The sequence below is a fragment of the Sturnira hondurensis genome, unplaced genomic scaffold, assembly GCF_014824575.4.
Source record: "Sturnira hondurensis isolate 20B ecotype Veracruz unplaced genomic scaffold, ASM1482457v3 Scaffold0016684, whole genome shotgun sequence".
In the NCBI taxonomy this organism is placed as follows: domain Eukaryota; kingdom Metazoa; phylum Chordata; class Mammalia; order Chiroptera; family Phyllostomidae; genus Sturnira; species Sturnira hondurensis.
The window spans coordinates 3,867,937-3,888,956 of record NW_028089315.1 but is presented as its reverse complement, the minus strand read 5'-3'; the positions used below and the strand labels follow the sequence as shown (position 1 = coordinate 3,888,956).

General features: G+C 40.9%; 1 protein-coding gene across 2 annotated transcripts in view; it reads left to right on the top strand.

The window, feature by feature from the left end:
- The window catches only part of PRKG1 (protein kinase cGMP-dependent 1), a 1,201,643-nt gene that overhangs the window by 66,221 nt on the left and 1,114,402 nt on the right, over positions 1-21,020 (top strand). Inside the window, exon 1 of one of the 2 annotated variants that reach the window (XM_037066936.1) lies at positions 12,031-12,772. The exons of the other annotated variant lie outside the window; for it this stretch is intronic. Within the exon in view, the coding sequence (XP_036922831.1) occupies positions 12,462-12,772 (311 nt within the window). The 5' untranslated portion in view covers positions 12,031-12,461. Of the gene's footprint in view, positions 1-12,030; positions 12,773-21,020 lie in introns of those variants that run through there. 2 annotated transcript variants of the gene reach the window in all.

Here is a 21,020-nt window from a genome sequence, read left to right as displayed (position 1 = left end):
GGGGGAAGATGGCTCTGCAGCAGTGGGGTGGGGGAGGATGTTGGCTTCTCCAGGAAGACACTGCTTCTGCTGCTCTTAACCCCCAACATAGATGCTGCCTTTCCCAATCTTCCCCTCTTCCAGGCCCTAGTTTGAGGGCTGCAGCCTGCCTGACTCATCGCTACCGTATTACATGGAGTTGCGTTAGGTGCAAAACTGGCCCCGTCCTTCCCCCTGTCCTTCCCCCCGTCCTTCCCCCTGTCCCACCTCCCTTACTTGTTCCAATACGCCCACGTTCAGACTTACCAGTGCTTGGATTTCTCAGGTGTGTTTGTGTGTGGAGCAGAGGTAACTTTGTTGGATTATCCTTGTCCAGCTGGTTATAAATTTAAGGAGAAATACAAAGGGATCTTCTCACTCCACCATGATGTATAATAGTATTTTAAGTGTTGACAGTAGTAGGAGGAACTCCAAACTAATTTTTTCAAGCTTCAAAGTACAGATTTAGAGAAACATTAATGCTTATTTTAATGTCTAACTTGAAGTAAATGGGTAAACTTTATGTTCTGTTAGAAGAGTTTGCTAATTGTTGGCTTGAAAAACTTGATTTCTTCCTTGGTGAGACAGTCTTAAAAAGGTTATCAACAGTGCCCTTTATTATCAGTAAGTTGATAGACACTATTATGTGTCAAGTACCCTAAGTCAGGTTTTCTACATTAGTTTAGTCTTAGTACCTATATAAATGTTGAGTTTTCACTTGTATTACTAAAGAAATACTAATCAATCGAGTTTAACATCTGGAGGATCTGCTAATTAATGTCAGAAGGAAGCCAATATAATTGAGCTGTTACTTTTGCAATGAATGTGTCGAACAAACACAGTGCTTTGCTCGATACGAAAGAGAACAGCAGAGGGCGCCATTGGACCTTTAGTTCTGTATTTAGCCCTTAGAAATGAGTAGCCGAGAGACAAATTTGAAGAATGTACTGTTCGCTAAACTGTCGACTATGGATGTGTATTTAAGATAGAATAAGCTTTGTAAAGGAGAAGGGTAAATTTCACAATCATAATATTTTTTAAACTTGTACTTAAAAATGACAATTTTAAATCTCAATTAGCATATTCTAAAAATATTTTAACTGAAAAAAATAAGGAATATGTTTTCTGTGTGTAGAAAACCGTACATATTTCAATGAGATATTTTCTCAGATAAAGTTGAATTACTATTAATCATATATATTTTTCCTCGGGAAAAACTGCTTCTGAGAGGATTATGTACATTGATAAGTGCAACATGAGAATCCTTTTTCTTAAGAGGAAAAGATATAAATAAGAACCACTAGAAATAAGTGGTGCCACGTCAAGAGAGTTTTTACCTTTAAGTAGCTATTAACATTTTAGTTTTATTAAAGATCCCAAACTTTGAGGCAGCTGCATATCAGAAATGCAGATTTCCACTTAGACCCAGACGCTGAATTATATTATCACAGCATAAAGCTTCACTGATAGACATTTGTGGGGTGTATGTGTCCAGGGATTTGAACCTTCATCTCCAAATTTGACTCTCTTCCATACGAGGGGTTTCCTTTTATTTTTTTCATAGGACAAGTTTTGGCTTAGGTTTTTGTTAAGTTTCACAGAACTTACCTTTATCACGAAATTTACATTCAAGTGCAGTGAATTTGAAGAATTTAGGAAACCTTCTAGCTGACTTTTTGAAATTGTAGGAAATGCATATCTGAGAAATATTCCTTTTCTGCATTAGTAAACTACACACCTCAGTCTTTGATTTCATCGTACAACTGTTGAACATTTAGATTGTGGCCAACTCCCAAAGGTTAGCACTTTGTGCCGCTTAATGTAGTATGAAGCTTATGGTTTTCTTTGAGGGGCCTATTCTGATCTATCGAAAGGACAGAAGGAAGAACAGGAGAAGAGAAAAGGATATCTACTTTAGGGATTAAATAATTGTATGAAAAGTACTTTTGGAGATACATTTGCTCTTTGAATGTTTCAATCTGAACTTGCAAAGCTATCGTAAATGAAGCAGTCAGGTAGGACACAGGTACATACTAGTTAACAATTATTGGTATACCTTATGAGTACCTTTCTAAAAAGCATTTGCTTTCAAAACAGCATGCCAAGACATGAATAATCTTTAAAAATGTATTAAGAAGGACTGTTAAAACCAGGCCACCTCCAACAGGAACACTCAGCTTTTTGAAGGAGTAGCTAGAATGTGTGAAGAAATGAAAGAAAGTTTGCAGTACTGCTGTTTTGTTAGATGCTGCCAGTGGTGTAGGAGGGAGCAGTGAACTCTGTGGACAATTGTTATAAGGCTGAAAGTAAGAAAGATTCTGAGGTCATGGCAAGTTAAAACGTCTTTAAAAGAGTAGATTGTCTACATGTAACCTGAAAAGGTGGGTGAGTATTAAGAAATATTATTTCCTAGAAATATTTCTAGGTAACAGATTGAAAACACAGTCGTTGGTCTTACATAGGCAGCCGTGGTTTTCAGAGAGTGCTGTGTGTATCGTTGTTGTGTTCGCTGGAACACAAACACACATTTTTAAATTGAGCCTGCGATGTATGTGGTTGATTATATATCGAAAGAACATGCAGAGTTACAGGAAGCTAAAACATTCATTTTCAGAAAAATCACCCTATTTTCTGCCACCTTTTGTATCCAGTTGCAGAGAAATTCATTACCTGTATTGACTGTAACCTGTATCTAACACAGATGTCAGATTGATTTCATCACAATATTTTAGTTTCAAAGGTTTTACCCAGCAGGATGGTTTTAAGGGTTGGACCAACTTTGAGCTACTTGCCCAAGGACCACAGAGAGCACACATAACTTCCCGGAAAATCAGTGTCCTTTAAAACCTGGTGAGACAGGTGACTTGCAGGCTTCCTCCCTGAGACCTGGGATGGGGGGTATCAGCCCCTTCACCGAAGTCACGCTGAGGTTGCTAGGGCTCCTGATACCCGCCTTTCTGAACGACACCCAAGTGCGGGTTCATTTCTGAAGCCCATCTCCGTATGGCATCAAAGGATATTTAGTTCAGCTTGTGGGTTGGATCTGGTGATGGGGAAGAAGAGTGAGAAAGGGACAATTTTTCTGCCCATTTATTGATAGTGGTGTGTTGAGATATTAAGTATTTCTTGAATTCATTTAGTCCTACTTTCATTTATTCAATGAACTTAACCAATTATAGGGCGGGCCTATTTTTTCTAGGTATTGGTGGACAGAATCGACATAGTTTCTTGTTTTCGTGGAGTTTGCCATCTAATGCATAACAGTTATGTAATAAAATATTCTTGCAAACGATATATAATTATAAATCACAGTAAGTGCTGTTATGAGGGAACATACCATGGGCATGATTCAGAAGGATTATCAGAAACAGTGGTATTTGAGGGGAGGACTGGAGAATGAGTTCACTGAGGTGAGGACTGGAAGGATGAAAGGATGGTGATGGGTGAGTGATGGGCTTGGGATGTGAGAGCAGTGAAAGGCGTTGGGGGAGGGGTTTGTGGACAGAGAGAATCACCAGTGGAGAAGCACTGAAGTGTTCAAATTGCTTGGGGGCTGAAGATTTGAAAGGACTAAAAAGGCCAGTGTCCTGATTTCAGTCCCATTGTGATCTTCCTTTGAATACTTTTTTAACCTGAGCAGCAATCACGTGACCCAGCTTAATTTTAAAGAGAGAAAATATAATGATGAGTCAAATGGCGACATGAGTCTTTCCTCTAAGCACCACATTTTTCCTGTGCTCCTGGTTTCCTGACACGTCGTTGGCTGGGGCCACAGGCTGGGTAAATGGTGGTTCTGAAGGAGAGAGACTGGTGGTTGGCAGTACTGTGTGTTTCTGTCCCTGACGTTGTTGTGCATGTAAATGTGCACGATAAGGAATTTCACAAGTCGGGTAGGTGCTTGCAGTTTGTAATGAATCATTTGTAAATGATTGAGAGGCATAAATACTCAGAGTATGAGATGACAGTCTAGTTCTTTAAGCCAACCGTAAATATTTACCAGGTATTTTAGAGATTCATAATGCATAATGAAAATAAGAAGTTCTGAGAAATGATGCAGAAAGAGATCTGTTTTATTCAACTTTTCTCAGTGTCTGCCAAATGCTTTCGATCAAGGAACCCTCTTTTGTTACACTGATCAGCATTTTAAGAAACTGGTGTTTGGTAGTTTACACTGTGATGAAATGCAGTGTACGCTACAGTGCACTGTACCTACCTAGTCTGGTAGACCTACTCTGGTAGACCTCTGGTTGCGAGGTCTCAGAGTTACGGGGCTGCTGGCAAAGCTGTGCTTTGACCACTGAGCTTGGCTGTTGTACCAGCCAGAACCATATGCTTCTTTTTCTTGGTTATTTGTCTTCATCCATGTTTTCAATTCCTCACAGTTGGATAGTTCATGATGCCAGAATTATGAAAATTATGTAATATATTCATATTGGCAATTTGCTTTGTAGATACATGTATTTGTGATTAAAGGAACATAAACTTAGAATATTAAAATACAAAATTATTTAGAGAAAATATTAATGTAGTAAAAATCTAAATGCTTTGCCGATGCATTTGGAAATACATCTTCACTGTTTTTTAGTCTTTTGCAAATTGTGGAGAGTACTCCATTAGAAAATATAAAGTATATAGTTACCTTTGGCATAAAGTTTTTATATTTTAAGTTAGTCAAATGGTTGAAGACAAATTACATGAATCTAGGGAATCAAGAAAGTATCACCATTTGAATTCTGAGAGAGTTCTCTGTGAGAGTCAGGGTGCTACCTTTTGATCACTATAATCCAGAGGCAAATTTTTCCTGTTTTGGTGACAGTTGTCTTTGATATTTGAAGGGCTTTCAAAACCCTGTAATGTGAGGAAACCTGAGCTGCTGTATCTAAAGAGAGGGAAAAGTGAGCAAGATGGTTTCCTCTGTTTCCCCACTTAGATCTTTGTCAATAAGGTATAATAGGAAAGACTTGGGGCCCACCCACCCCATGGGCCCTCATTCACTCCGACATAAAGGAAGGTTGATGGGAGGCACACACACCCACACCCTGCATATAGATCCCAGGGCAGCAAGAAAATTTCCATTTACTTTTCCATCCACAGGCATAGGAAGAGGCATAATAGGACTAATCGGGCATTTCAAAGACTTTTTCATATGTTTTGTTCTCTGCAGCAAATTAGTGTTCTGAGTTGGCTTTTAACAACTATTAATCACTAAGAGATATGAGGTTGGATTTGCATGTGAACCAAATCAGAAATAATGAAATACCAAGTGAAAGAATAATGTAGCTTTAAGGACACTATCCTGAGAATTGGGAGACTTGGGTTCTAAACTCCCCTCTACCTTGGTCTTTAAGTTTCTTTAACGGTTAGAATGTTGAACCACATAATCTCTGTGGTCCATCCTGGCTCAAAATTTTGTAATATCTGTCATGACTAAAGAGTAAGGACACCTTTGCTCTTTTTCCCCCAGGAGGTGGGGAGGGCAAATGTTGCTATTGGCCCTTTAATGCTGTGTTTGGGAGTGCCCGTGAGAGTAGCAGAAAATAAATTAAATAGCGAAGTGCAAGTGGAGATGCTGTGACATTAGCTAGGTTTCAGCTCTGTGACTGCCAGGAGAATGTGTACTGACAGATAGATGGTCTCGCTGTGTACTGATAGATGTTCTGAGCAGTGGAAATTGCAAAGTGAAAATAAGTGATTTGCACTAAGTTGTCTATGTTCCTATGTTCCTAACAGCCACAATTGCTTTTAATATTCCACAAATAAGTGTTTTGAAAATCTCTCTGCCATTTTTTTCCACTTAAAATTTGTATTAACTTAGATACTTTTCCAAGGAATCTACATGGTTAAGATTTTGGCTGTACTATCATCTATAGAAAAATTAGATGGATTTTCCATAACTTCTTAAATTAATGCTGATCTTTGAATACAAACATTCTTACATAACACAGTGACTCAGGACAGACACTAAATATTCCATCTAATACCAAAGAGTGTGAAAGTCCCTCATAATTTATATTTATTCACATGGGGCATTAAAACCACATGATACTTGATATATTGCTGTTTTTGGCAACTTGTTTATCACATGGATGCTTGTATATATGTTTTTTAAGTTTAAATGTGAACCACTGATATTTAAAGTATTCTTAACTATAAGATAAATGCCTATACTTTAAAGTATGAATTTGGAAAAAATCCAATCTGGACAAGGGAGAAATTTTGAAAATTTCCTAAAAGTGTGTGTTGGGCAAAGGTGACCGATAATTTAACAGCTGGTTTTAAAGGCATAGTAAGTATACGCATCTTGTGGGCCCCAGCCTGAAGCTCTGCCAATCAATGCTCCAAGGGTAATGCTTTCATAAGCATCAGGTACCATATCTTGGCTGTAGCATGATATTCATTTCCTTTACTATCTGATTGCTTCCTCTGGTTATTGTTAGAAATGGAGTTCTGGATTTCCATCTCATGATTATTCTATAAAAGTCATAATATCAGAGTTAACTCAATTTGAACTTAGGTGATATTTACTTGCCCATTAACTTAATGAACACGAAGATCCCTGTGTGTTTCCCTACTTTGCTTTTTTCCTGCAGCCTCGCCTTCCCTCCAAACCTCTGACATTCACACAGTGTAAATGTCTTGCCTTACTTCTCCTGCCCAATTCATTCATTTTATTTACTGACAAAAATGCAGTGTACTCCGTATTCCATGTTGTTGTTTTCTTATGTCCTCAGAACTTTCCCACCTTTCTAATTTTAGTAAGCTCACTAGCAAAATGTAGTTTTATTTTTCACTTTCCATTTTGATTACACAACATGTAGGGGAAAATGGTAAGTTATATCATCTGTCAAAAGCTATTTAATATAAAAGCAGCAACAAAAGATAATTGACTCCAGAGCTAGTCTCTTATAAGCCACACAGTATCAAATCCATTTTCAAAAGCAAAATTACCTTTGTAAATGTTTTTGAATATTTTATGGAAAATACCGATGCATTAACTTAGGAAATAATGTGCTTTAATATACCAGAAGATTCACTGAAATGGAACTGACGAACTGTAATTTATTAATGACATTCAGAGATATAACGATGTTCACACTCATGTATGTATTCACTGAGCTTAAAATGCAGTAAAATAATATTTTGTGAGAAAAATAGTTCAAATTCCATTTTATGCATTTCCTTTGGTGAAAAAAATACGGAAAACCTAATATTTTTCTTCTTAGAAACCTTTTATTTCTTCTGGTCTTCGGGGACAGGAAGCTCTCTAACAGCACAAGGACATGTTTTTTTTGTTAGTTAGTGCGTGGATTTCTTTGTGCACCGGTTTAGGCTGAGGCCCAACGATAACGTACCATCATTTGAAGCTGTGGACGATAAGAATTCATTTCAACTAATATTAGGCATGACACTAATTTGGTATTAAACTCTAAGCACATTAGCAATTATGGTACAATGCACTATTACTTTCCAAGTCTCTGCAGTAAGTTTTTCATCATTAATGGTTTGTGTTTTTTTTTCTTTTCCATAGAGAATATATCATGCTCAGTAGTATGGCTTCAAAATAGCCCAACCATTAGAATTTTTACTTCTATTTATTTTAATATGCATTCCTGATGGCTGAGTCCATCTACAAAACACAGTCATAAGAATATTATAATTCTGTAAGAGTTGAACATGTAGATGCCTGAAACACTGTGCTTAGTCTGGAGGAAGCCAATGTGTATAAACTCCAGATTTCTATTACAATTAACTAAAAGAGAGCCTTGAATCCTTGTCTGACTCATCAAAGTGTAATTAAAATTCTGTTGTTTGATTCACTCTTCTTTACAGTCCAAAGACAGTTCCTTGTGTATTATTAGACTTTTGAATAGGATGATTGCTTTCCTAAAATATATTTACACAAACAAATGCATAAATGGGTTGTAATGTGCCTAAAATAATATATATTTTTGTTATATATATTCCTTGGCTTTACTATTCTATCAGTAACTTTGAAAGCAAAATGTGAAAATATTTATAATAGAGAGGCTCAGCAATCCTGAATTAGTTAAGGTGACCAACTGTCCTGGATTGTCCAGAACCATGGGGTACCTATGACTTCAGTTTTAAAACCAGGACAGTCCCAAAAGATTTTAGTATTAAAACCAGGACAACCTCAGACACATGGATACAGATGGTCATCCTAAACCTGCAGGAAATGGTACTGGAGTGAAGACCATTTTAGGGAAAGAAACTTAAAAAAAAAAATCTTTTTCCTGCTCTTGCAGAATTTTCCAAATTTCTCCTCCTTTCACTTCCTGAGCCCCACCGTCAGGCTAGTTAATGGTAAAGACACTCTTACCTCTGTGGGTCCACAACCAAGAGAGGAACAACAGCTGAAATTCCTGCAGAAGGCAATAGGGCTGTGGGGGTAAGGGACTGAGCTCCGCATCAAATAGTCTGGACTTGAATCCAAGTTTTGCCATTTATTAGGTGAGTGATTTTTTGTGCCTCTGTTTTCTCAAATGTAAATGGAAGTCATAATGATGTCCAACTAGTAGGGTTACATGGAGGGTGCCTGCCATGCATTAAGAGTTCAAAGGAAGTTAATTATTCTTATTGTGATCTTGATTAGGGTTAGCAATTTGGAGCAAACCAGTATGTCTATCAGTAATAGTAACTTTCATGTCTAGATTCATAGGGGTACTTGTTACTGCTACAGATTTTCTCTGATGGGTGGCTTCCATCACCTGAAAAGCTTAGGTATTTTTGTTGTTGTTGTTGTTGATGGTTAGTTTGTTTCTTGCAGTTCAAAATATGCACACGAAATGGCAGAAGAAATCTCAAACTTAGCACTTTTCTATGAAATGTTGTATCAGTGGCAGTGGCAACTGGGTGACAAAATGATCGCAGTTCCTTTCAGGCAAATTATAATTTTAGTGAATGATTATAAATTCTACAGTTTTTTTTGGTACCTAGTATTGTGATATAGCTGCATGATTGAGTACTTTATTAAACAATTCTGAGATTTTTATTAAGGAAGGCATTCAATACTTACTGTCATTCATGAGGGTTGCATGCAAAATTGAAGAACATCAGCATGCCATGGCGTGGTCTGGCTACTGGCAGAACTTCGCTTCTCTTACAGTTATGGCAAAGAGAGACTGCTGAGGAGTAGGTTGAGAGTCGACTCTGGAATTCTAGAGTGTGAGCTCGGTTCTTTCAAACCTGCATTGTTCTCTGTTTTAGCATCTAGCATCAGGACTTCGTCCAGACGGGCAGTGGGAAAGCTCGGTGTAGGTCATTCCACCCCATGGTTTTCTGGATTTAGGGCACCCCTTCTAAATGAGCAGAAATGAGGCTGGTGCCTGAGCTCTAGTCTTAAAATTTAGCTAATTAAGTTTACTGTGAAACACATAGTAAAATTTGCCTGTGGAAATTGAACCGCAGGACTTTGGCTTTTCAGATAAAATTGATTCCTACATTTGCCAAGTATGATGCAAAAGATGTTTAAGAAAATATTGTAATCATGCAGAAAGTCAAGATGGAAAATCAGGTCCCTTGAGATCTAAAGAACCAGTTGAGAACTTGATTGAAAAACTTAATTAAATCTTTATTTTGACTTCAAGAACAGAATATCCTAGAATTCTGGGTTTTGGATATGTAATTATTAAGTATTTAAGGGAAAATTATTTTTTTCATAATATAGGCGAATATAACCAAGTACATTCTTATACTTTGAACATCTTTTACTGTATAAGTCGATTGTAATAATAATTTCTTCTCGGCTGTTTGCTTTCTTTGCATTTATTACAGCAGTGTCCTGACTTTCAGGAGGAGATTCATCATGAAATATATTTTGTATCACAAGACTTCCATTTAAGATGAAAATGTCACATGGATATATCTTATGGTTGCATGTAGATATGATAGCTTAAGTAGTGAAAAAATAATATAACTTAGTGTAAAAAATACCCTCACTTTTTCTTTAAAACACCTGAATATTTTTTAGTTGAAGTGTAATTTTTGGGGAGAAAAAAAATGCTTTCATTTCTATTTTCATTTGTACATGTAGACAGGCTTTCTACAAATGAAGAAGATTCTTCTCTACTTTGTGCTGCTCAAAAACTTCAAGTAACCCCATTGAAACCTCAAAAGAACCTTAAAATATAACCCTGCTTAGCAGTTATCTAGTGATATTCCTTCTATGTTGCTTCTGATATATTTTTAGACCTAAACTCTGGGCCTTGAGGACCCCTATAATAGGTTGATAGGAAAAAGTCATTTAGTTTTAAACATTTTCCCATGGAATTAAAGAATTCCCATAGGTTAGAAAGATAAAAAGTTGGCCCTTTGCCTGGGAGAAAGAAAATACCACAGAAGCTCTTCTAGAATAGTGTCAGTTATGCAATGCTATAGTACTTCTGCTTGGTTCAGTTTTAATTAAGACAACAATAGTCCAGAAGTTATTATTTCCTGTTGTCAATATGCATAGGTTACATGTGTTTTGTGGATTAGAAATGAAAATGTTTTGGCAGTTATGTCTTTTATATGTCCATGTTGGAGAACAGAAGAAGTGTCTTATGTCATGTGTACTAAGAAAATTGGATCATAATTTGTGTGGAAGAATGTTTAGGATTGTATATCCTTTGCCATTTACACCTCTTTAAATCACCTTAAATCAGAGAGCTGGCTAATTTGCTGCTTGCTAGCCCCTCCCTTCCTTCCTTCCTTCCTTCCTTCCTTCCTTCCTTCCTTTATCCTTTCTTCCTTTCCTTCCTTTCTTCGTCTTTTCTTAGCTTAGATAGAAAAAAAAAGTGTATTCAAAAGTAAAAGTAAGCAAGTTTTTTTCTTTTTTTTTAGACTAATATGTATCCTTGAATAAATTCCGATTCCAGTGACTAGCTCTGGATTACGATTCAATTTTAAACTATTAGCCATTTACTTTGTTTTATTGTTAAGGAATGGCCAAATAGAGCATTGAGGTTTATATCATTCAGTGCCTAACAATAGTAATTAGAGGGTTGCTAATAAAGATGCTACAAAGTTGGATGAGGTGGTGAAGATGTAGATGAATATTAGAAATTTAGGTATTCAGTAAATATTTGGAGATTCTAAACATGCGTTCCAGTGATGATGGAATTAACCTTAAACAGAAAGTATGCTACTTAAATGTCATCAGTTTAGGAAATACGGAGTGAGCAGGGATAAGGGTGGGGGTGGGTGAGGCAGGGTGGAATAGCTCCCTTCTCTTTGAGTCTGGTGTCTTTTCAAAGTTTGTGTCTTGCTATTTGAGTGGGAGGGTCCGGACATGACAGCTTGGTTGTCAGGCAAGAAATATTGTTAAAGGTATGGTGCAATTTTAGGATGATCTCTTTAGAGCTCAGCAATGATTTTTCTCACCCACAAACAATTCTGTAGACACTAGCTCACGTGAGAGGACAGTGGAGAAGCTCAGTGGCCTTCTAGGGCCCGAACCCATCTGGCCTTTACCCTGAAAAGAGTTCATTAACCTGAGTTTGGAAGAGGTAGAAAGGGGAACAATGAGCAGGAACAGAAGAAGGAGAGTGACAAGGCTTAGAGGGGACAGTCACAAGACCCCCTTCCCCCTCCCTTCCGTAAAGGCACCTGTGTGTTCTGGGGATCCCTCCCAGGCACAGAGTGGCTCTTATCTCGGAAGGGGCAAGTTTATTTAAGCGTTAGCCACCTGTGTGCTGCGCCCCTGGTGGGAAAGGTGGCTTTGGGAAAAAGAGAGTTCAGACACAAGGCTCGGGAGCTTTTCTTGGTGAGGCTGCGGGTCAAGATACCTCCAGAACTCAGAGCTTTTAAGATGCAGAGCGCGCTATCCCCTCGCGGCCAGGATTGTAGTCTGCCGTCCTCAAGGCTGGTCTGCTGTGGAGCCAGCTGACATCTCCCCAGTTTGCGCGGGTCCTTGCTGTCCTTTCTCATTCACCCCCCACCCCCAAAGTGGCGCTCCCGCCTCGCTCCGCCTGCACATCCTCCAGCGTAGCCCCAGAGGGTTATCAGGCTCCCCACACGCACCGCTGGCTTCCTCTGGCGCCCAGCGCAAGAGACCCGGGCAGACCAACCGCTGCCTGGGAGCGTCATCCACGTCCACTTCTCCTGCTCCCCTGCCACCACGCCCCCAGCTCTTCAACTCCCTCCCTCTCCCCTGTGGCGCCCACCTCATCTCAGGTTTGGATCCCGGGTTGGACCTGCCGTTTTGCTCATCCGCACACTCAGCCTCTCCATCAGCCCCACGAAGTGAAATCTGCACTGAAACTCTGGGTGGCTGGAGCCGGCGGACTGGGCATGCTCAGAAGCCAGGGTTGGCTTTGGTCTCAAGTAGGAAGCTTTTGCACTCCAGAGGCAGCGGCGACTTTGGGGAAAGTTGATCAGAGAGGGGAGGAAGCCCCAAGACGTGGAGCAGCATCTGGAAGGAACCCCCGGCAGCCCGGAGGAGCATGGGCACCCTGCGGGATTTACAGTATGCGCTCCAGGAGAAGATCGAGGAGCTGAGGCAGCGGGATGCTCTCATCGACGAGCTGGAGCTGGAGTTGGATCAGAAGGACGAACTGATCCAGAAGCTGCAGAATGAGCTGGACAAGTACCGCTCGGTGATCCGGCCGGCCACCCAGCAGGCGCAGAAGCAGAGCGCGAGCACCTTGCAGGGAGAGCCGCGCACCAAACGGCAGGCGATCTCCGCTGAGCCCACAGCCTTCGACATCCAGGATCTCAGCCATGTGACCCTGCCCTTCTACCCCAAGAGCCCACAGTAAGCAGGGGTTACGCTCCGGGGCCATGTGGCACCCTGTCGGTGGGGAGCTGCGGGTCTCTGTATTGTCTGTCAGCCCCCGCCCTCCCGCTTGCCATGTCTGTCCTCATCCTTCAGAAATGTTTCATTTTAACGGGCGCAACTTGCGGGGTTGTGCACGTTTCTAGAGCCAGACTCACTGTACCTACGTTGCCTTCATGTCTTTGTCGGATGTCAAGCTATTTTAAAAAATATATACAGTATACATTCATATACACCACCTCTCGTACAGAGAGTTTGAATGCTCCCCAGGTATGTGTCCGACTGTGTGTGTGTGTGAGTGAGTGCGAGAAGCGGAATAAAAAGCTCCATCTCCCAAATGCCTTGGCAAAGCTGCCGGGCCGTAAAATCCTAAATGCAGGCTCATCAGACTTGAAATGAAATGCGTCTGCTATCACCCTTACTTCCCATGCTTTCCGTGGCTGTCCCTGGCTTCTGTGCATGCTGGCAGTTCAGGCCAGTACCCTTCAAACCTGATGATCTGTCATCATCGAAGTGTCAAAAATAAGCAAATGCGCATGTAAAAGGGACGATTTTTTGATTTCCTGAATTGGATGACATTTGCAGTCCACAAATGGAAGCCTAATCTGTTGATTTCTTAAAAAATCTTTTCATAACATCTGAGGGAGAACATTGCTTCTTTCCCTTAAGGAATTTGCATACGGTTACTAATGGGGCACCTCCTTCTTCCAAGAGGTTGCCCGTCTCTAGGAGCAAGTACAGAGAAGTACTACCTGTATTGTCAGTGTACACACTCTTGTTTGCCTTATTCCTGGATTCTGATGCAAGCATTCTGGGACCGCTGGAGCATTTGGGGGAACTATGCAGTTCTGGTGTCAGTGGGCTTCACCACTTGGGTGGGAAAATTGAATGAAACTTGCTATACACCACTCAACTCAGAGTTCTCACGNGCTTCTTTCCCTTAAGGAATTTGCATACGGTTACTAATGGGGCACCTCCTTCTTCCAAGAGGTTGCCCGTCTCTAGGAGCAAGTACAGAGAAGTATTACCTGTATTGTCAGTGTACACACTCTTGTTTGCCTTATTCCTGGATTCTGATGCAAGCACTCTGGGACCGCTGGAGCATTTGGGGGAACTATGCAGTTCTGGTGTCAGTGGGCTTCACCACTTGGGTGGGAAAATTGAATGAAACTTGCTATACACCACTCAACTCAGAGTTCTCACAGAGCCTAAAGTGACAGGAACTTGAGGTGAATATAGAATGAGCACCCGAACAAATGGTATTCTCAATTAATAGATAATGACATAATTGATCAAGTGAAGCATTTTGACACTCTATTCCTAACTACATCACATTGGCTGGACGAGGTGTTACATAATAATACACGGTCCCTTGGAACACTTTACTTCATAAACACAAGGAACTAATATGAGGAGGAGTAAATAGTTGATGATTTGCATGTGTGTTTATTGTATTTGGGGAAGCTGAGAGTACGTATTAGTTATACTTTTGAAAACTTAGAGTTGTACCCATACTTTTGGTTCCCATAAAGCATGTGCTGTTATCAGGTTTGGCTTTATGAGTTTTTATTCTGAGAGAGGCTGATGAAGAAACAGTAAGAATAAACATTGTTGACATTCTGACTACACCAAGTTGCCCTAATAGTTCAGTAGACTTAGATCTGCCTTAGAAATCTGAATGATGTGGGTCCAACTCAGCTTTCTCTGGTAAATTAATTTGCAGTCCTGATGAGCTGGCCCATCTTAGCCAGCCTGGCCCGTGGCCATCTCTCCTGGGCCAAGGTTCACGTAATGAAAACATAATTCAAAGACAGTTCTCTGCCCCTTTAAGCATTCTATAGGATCTCCTGTTAGTATTTTCAGGACTTTGGAGCAACACAGAGCAAACTCCACTTTTATAAAAAACACCATTATTGATAGGTTTCATAATGAAGCATGATCAAGTTAGCTGATAACTAAGACCTAAAGGAATCTAGGCAGTAAGGAATGAGCTGCAGTTTTACAAGTTTGTTAGTGTTTCACATGAAGAACAACTAGATTTTCTTAAAGCCCATAGTGGGAAACGAAATGAGTGTGACAAATAATTCTGTCATCATCAACATTTTACCTATTCAACAATGCTGTGCGTTTTGATATTTATTTAATAACTAACTTGTGCTTTGAAGAAGTCAGCTACTAAGGTATCACCACAATGGTTCTGGTGATTCTGAGCATTACTTTGAAGAAAATGATAGCATGTCTTCCAAGCTTAAATAATTTTGGAAAAACATCTGTTCTTTTTTCACACTTACATAAAGAAAACTAGAATAAAATCAGCTTAAGTGACACAGTGTGCATCTCAAGAGAAAGAGAGATATATTGTATGCAAAGTGATTATTGTAATGTCATTGGCGTGATTATACAAGGTAACTCCACAAAGAATTCAGAAAACTTGCCAAAGTGAAGAACGTGGGTTTGAAATTTGATTTCTTTCACGATAGATTGATTATACAGACTTAGTGTCAACAAGTGTTTGTCTTTATATTTCACCTTTTGTGAAACTTAAATTTAGTTGTCTTTCTTAAACTTACACCCAGGTTATCATGAATTCAAGTTAAAATGAAACCATCTGAATAGTATACAATTGATTTTTATGTTAGTTTTCTGTTTTCTTTCCATTAGATGCAGTTAACTGTTCTGCTCAATTACCCGATGAATGGAAATATGTTGGTTTCCCTTTTGCTTGCTGAGGCTGCCTTCTAGGATAATCTTTGAAGCTTCTGTGTTTAGTGATTTTTGATCATTTAGAAATAACATAAATTGAAAACTTACTTACTTTTGGTTTGAAATTCTCCCCATTGAAATGGAAATTGGGGGAAAGACTTGGTCGGTTTCCAGCAGACAGCCTGTTGCACCTGGGAGGGGGAGCGCATTTGTGACTTGCTTGTTTGTCTCGTTAACACCTGTATGGAAACAGCCCTTGTGCACACTTTTGGTTATGAATGTGAAGCAAAGACCTGATATAGCACGTTGGAGTCTGTGTTCCACTGCTACCAAATAACTACTTGAGAATATAAAGCTACTAGTCTGTATACTTTGAAATATAGTAAGTAAACCCTTAAAATGACAAAAATGTCCATAGTAGGTTAACACGTTCAACATCTGCTATTAGGTCTCAGCCCTTTCCCCAGAGTGAATGTTCTGAAATCCTTTTTGTTTTTGCCGGCACAGGGTTGCGTGTCTCCTCAGTTGGGCTCCACAGACTAGAGTTCTTTACAGAAGTTGTTAGTGTCTCTGTGTTCTTGTTAAGCTGTTGCTTTTCACTCCAGAGATAGATGCATGTCAGAGGACAATGACGTTTTGTTATGCTTTACTTTCTGATTGCGAAGAGCTGTGGAAGAGCGGAGGATAAAAAGACATATTTTCTTGTTTTTAGGGAGGCATTCACAGGATCTTCTATGAGCTTTTAAACCTTGATGCTAGTGTATCTCAGGAGAAATGGAATCCTCCTACAGGCTGCATGTTAAATTTTGTAGGAAGTTGAGAGAATTCTAGCACTTTAGTATCGTAATAGGTGGCATCATATTAAAGCATAGATTTCTTCAAAGGCAGCGATTGAATTTCAAGTGCACCCTGTAGCTCAGTTCAGTACTTGCATGTGCCGTGTACAGGCTGCTATCAGGCATTAGAGGTGAGAGATAAATAAATAGTGCCATCAAGGAGTTAACGAAGGGGTAACAACACCGCACAAGTGGATATTCTAGAAAGCAGAGTAAGGCAAGTCACAGAGGAAATATTTAAGACAGTTAGCAAATATAACTCAGCTCATTTAATTTTATGGTATCAGAAACTCTTGTGGAAATGCAGATGTTTAAAGTACATAGGTATTTGGAGGATGGCCTCCATGTAGTGGTGATGAGACTAGAGGGTGGGGTCGGGACGGAGAGGACCAGCATCCGAGGCACCGACGGCACAGGAACCAGAGGGCCCCTCTGGGGGGTGACGGCAACCGGTGGCTATACCAGACACCATCGTGGGGACTGCGGGAAAGCAGGCTTAGGCCAGAAAGAATCAGAACCTTAGTTTCTATTTTACAAAGTAGATTAGAAGGCATTTCTGCCTGTGTTTAGAATAATCGAGAATTATGTATGTGTGCGTGTGTGTGTGTTTTACCAGAGGACTAATTATTACCCATTAGTAAAGCTCTGAACCTCGGAATGTCAGTCCAACCCCGCCCTCCCCACCCCCCCAGCACAGTCCTGATAATAGACATTACTGTTCCAGCTAGGTAAGGGTATTAAATATAACCAGTCTGCAGATGATTCAGACTCTTAGAGAAACCCAGTTCCACTCTTACTAGAACACAAGCTCCTTTCCACTCCCCTCAAACTGTTCCCATCGAAAATAATCGAATTTTATGCCACAGACTAGCATTACAGATTCCTCACATTCCTAGGCCGATGGGACATGGGACCTGAACCTGGAGTTGACTTTTAAAAATCACTTTCTTGTTTTTGTGGAAGAGTTAAATTCCAGTTTAACCTTATTCTAATACACTTTCCTATTTAAGCTTCTTGTTAATTTGCCATTACAGTCTATGCGGTGAATTGGAAGTTGTGGAAGCTTTTATAAAAAAAAACGTTTGAGAACAGGTTGCTAAAACCCTAATGTTTTGAAGCACAGTCGAGTGGTGTGCCCTGCGAAGGGGGCTTAGAACGAGAATACTGACAAGCCCTTAAAGAGAATAGCTCCAGAGACTGCCTGAGAATATAAAGGACCAGTTTCCTTGCTCTATGGGGCCCCATTTCCTAGCTCATGCTAGTTGTTAATTCACTGAAGAGTTGGGTTTGGATTCCTAATGGGGAAGGGTAGAAGAAGGCAGATGATGTTTCTGCTGTTGCTGTTTGCAGGTTATAAGGCATATGGAAACATTTTTTCCCCGGTCTGCCTAGCAATGGAGGGTCTCCATGGTATCCTAGCAACCAGTGCCAATGCTGGTCTGCTGCTCTTTCTGCCATCTCTACCCTAGGTACTGCTGCCCATCCCTGGGAACCAGACCTGCTGCCGGCATTCAGACCCTTTGACTCGAACCTTCCATGCTTGAAGAACCCAAGACAATGTGCTAAATAAATAAGCACATGCTGCAGGCAGCAGTGTGCTCACCAGCTCATTATGCGATCACATCTGTGGCGTTTTGAATCCTAATCTGAACTGTTGAGCTGGCACTGACGGCCACCCCTTCCCTGGCAGCCCGTCCTCGCGCACAGCCTTCTGACGCCACTTCTCTCCCTTCCCCATCTTCTATCGCGACCGCTTTCCTTGGCACTGCCTTCGAATCTGTTTCCTGGGCAGTTCAGTATGTGCGGCCTGTTCGAACTCTCTAGGTATAATTCTCTTTGTAAGAGCAGAGAAATGTTCTTCCTCGAAAACTGTCGTGTAAATATAAACAATAGCACAAAGACTGTAGCTACACAAAACATATGTTTAACAAAAGGTGGAACTAGTACGATACTTCAGAAGTGTCTTGTTTCTGAATGGATTCATTTCTGCAAAAGAAGTAGGAGAGTAGAATGGGGAGAAGAGGTGTGTGTGGAGGGGGCAGAGACGGGGCAATACTCATCAAACAAGGTGAGGATTGTTAAAGCTATGCCATGTTTGCAAAGAAGTTGGAAGGGAGTCGTGGGCTTTGTAAAGGAATAAACAGGCAAGAGGATTGGAACGGAGTTTGCAAGTTGGAGAGTACTTTGTGGGGGAAGACAGCCCCAGAGAGGAGACCCTCAGATTAGAGTGTATCAAAGTCTTGCCTCCTCTGGGTATGGGAGCCTTACTGGGATTTTGGTAGAAAACCATTATTGCCCTTTAGGCCACTGCTTGTCTTGAAGGCCTCATATTGTTCCTTTCAAATATCCTGTAGTCTGATTCTGGGCAGGGCTTGGTAGAATGGGGCAGTCAGAAGAATGAGGAGAGCAAGTCGGTGGCCGCGGCGGTGTGTCACTGTTTCTGAAAGAAAGGGTCAGAATGGCGCGGCTTTCATTATCATAATGGATAACATTTACTGAGCACTTACTCTGTGCCAGGCACTGTTTCTTGTGCTTTCTGTAGGTGGTTGTTTTCATCGAACAGCCATGTGAGGAAGCCTGCAGAGTATCCCCATTTCACAGCACCAGGGTGCTGGTCCCTGGAGCTCAGAGTGCAATGTGCAGAAAGTTGCTCAAGGTCACACGCTTTGTAAGGGGCTGACTCTGAATTTGAACTCCAAAGCTGTTCTCCTTAGCCATGAGGCTCTCTTGCTTCCCAAAGGAGATTAGGCAATGGCACAAAAACCGAATGAATCACCCATAGAGGCTGTTCTCAGGGGAGTGGACCTGTTCACCAGTAATTAAATGGAAAGTGAAGTACTTAGGAAGAAGTGGAAAAAATAAGATAGGACAGTGGTTTCCAAATTTTGCTGCCCATTAGCCTCATCTGGGGAGCTCTTAGGTTTTACCCCAAACCAATTAAAATTAGAATTTCTGGGGGAGGAAGCCAGCCATCAGTATTTTTTAAAGGGCTCCTCAGATGACATCAGTGTGCAGCAAAATTTGGGAACCAGTCTGATAAGAAGGCAATGGTGTGTGTGCGTGTTATTATACAAAGGGCCAGGATAAACTTTCCACTTAAAGAGAATTGTTTCTATTGCCTAAAATTTTTTAGCACTAAAGTCTTGCAAAAGCACCCCTGTTATAGGTGTATCCTATTTTGTAAATGTGTCATTGTTTATTCTCCCAAAGGAGTAATCATTACCTTGCCTAACCCACTGGTTCTCAACCTTGACTGCATATTAGAATGTAGGGATGTCCCTCTAGGAAATGTTGAAAAATATTTTTCCTGGGGCATCACTTCCAGAGACTCTAGTCCATTGCTGTGGGGTGGACCTGTGGTGTAGGTATATTGATTTAGCTCCTGAGGAGATTCTAATATGCAGGCAGGAGTGAGAACCTTTTTGATAGAGCAATCACTTCAGTTACTACAGGTTGTTTGTGTTCCTGTTCTTCGGGAAAGCACTTTCCTTGGTCCCTTGTAGCAACCCCAATCCCCTGCTTGCAGTGGGGCCAGGCAGCTCCAACCCCTCTCTCCTCATAGCATCTGCACCTGCCCCTTCACCTTGATCTCTGGGGTTACCTGCACTGACCTGGAGCATGCAGATTGCCAGCAGCCCCATTCGATGTGTAACTATGTTTCCTCTTCCCTGCCAGCCATGAATCCTGGCCACTGTTCACATATGACACATTAGGATCAGCCATCCTCTCAAGTTTGTTTTTCACTCTCACTGGGGCGGCTACCTTGTTAGCCAATAGGACTGTTTCCTCAGGCTCCAGTTGCTTCTATGAAATCGAAATATATGAAGGTGAGACGATGATGAGTCCTCTTGGAATAGTACTGAGCTTGTAGTGCCTTTCCTTCTGGTATGTGATGTCTCTGCAGCCAGCTACAGTGTTTTTTTTTTTCTACAGATATTTTATCCTTTTAAGGCAAACAGCCTGAGATCAGGCTGAGGAGTACTTTCCAAGGAGGCTTCAGAGAAAGCAGAGGGAACACGTCAAGCTCTCAGCCTCTTTTCTGGGTGGTTTGGTTGGAGCGAATAGATCTGGGGACACTGCTGGCGGGTGGAAGGTCTGAGATAAGACCCTCAGTCTCCATCTATGCCTGGGGAAGGCTCCTGGCAGGGCTGGGAGCTCCCACCCGCTGCTGCTGCCCCATTGCCAGCTCTTTGTGTCTCTTTCTTGCCCTTTCCCCTAACAGTGTTAAAAACTCCTCAAGATGTTCTAACTGTCTCCTGATAGGACCTTGTTTACTTTTGTAAATTTAATCATTTTCTTCTCAGTTGAGCATCAGCCAACACACCATTTGATATAAGCAATGAAAATAGCTAATATAATTGCACATACTTTTTGGTAAAATGACTCTCCTCAGAATGGGAGTCAGCGAGAAGCTCTCACATCGCTTCCCTCCTCCTTCTAAAATATGAAATTGTATTCAGCTGACAGATAGCATGTTAGAGGGGAGTGATGTAGTAAGGCTGCCGAGAAGATTGGGGGCATGAATTACGCAGGGAAGTCAATCGTGAGGAAGGTAAACACTTTTGTTATGAATCCAGCTTCATGTGCTGCATTTGGTTATTGGGCCTAAATGGGAAGGATAAGAGGCGTTAGCAGTAATCAATAAACGTGAACAAAAGCATGTGTTCACTGATGTGGCTTAGCCGTTA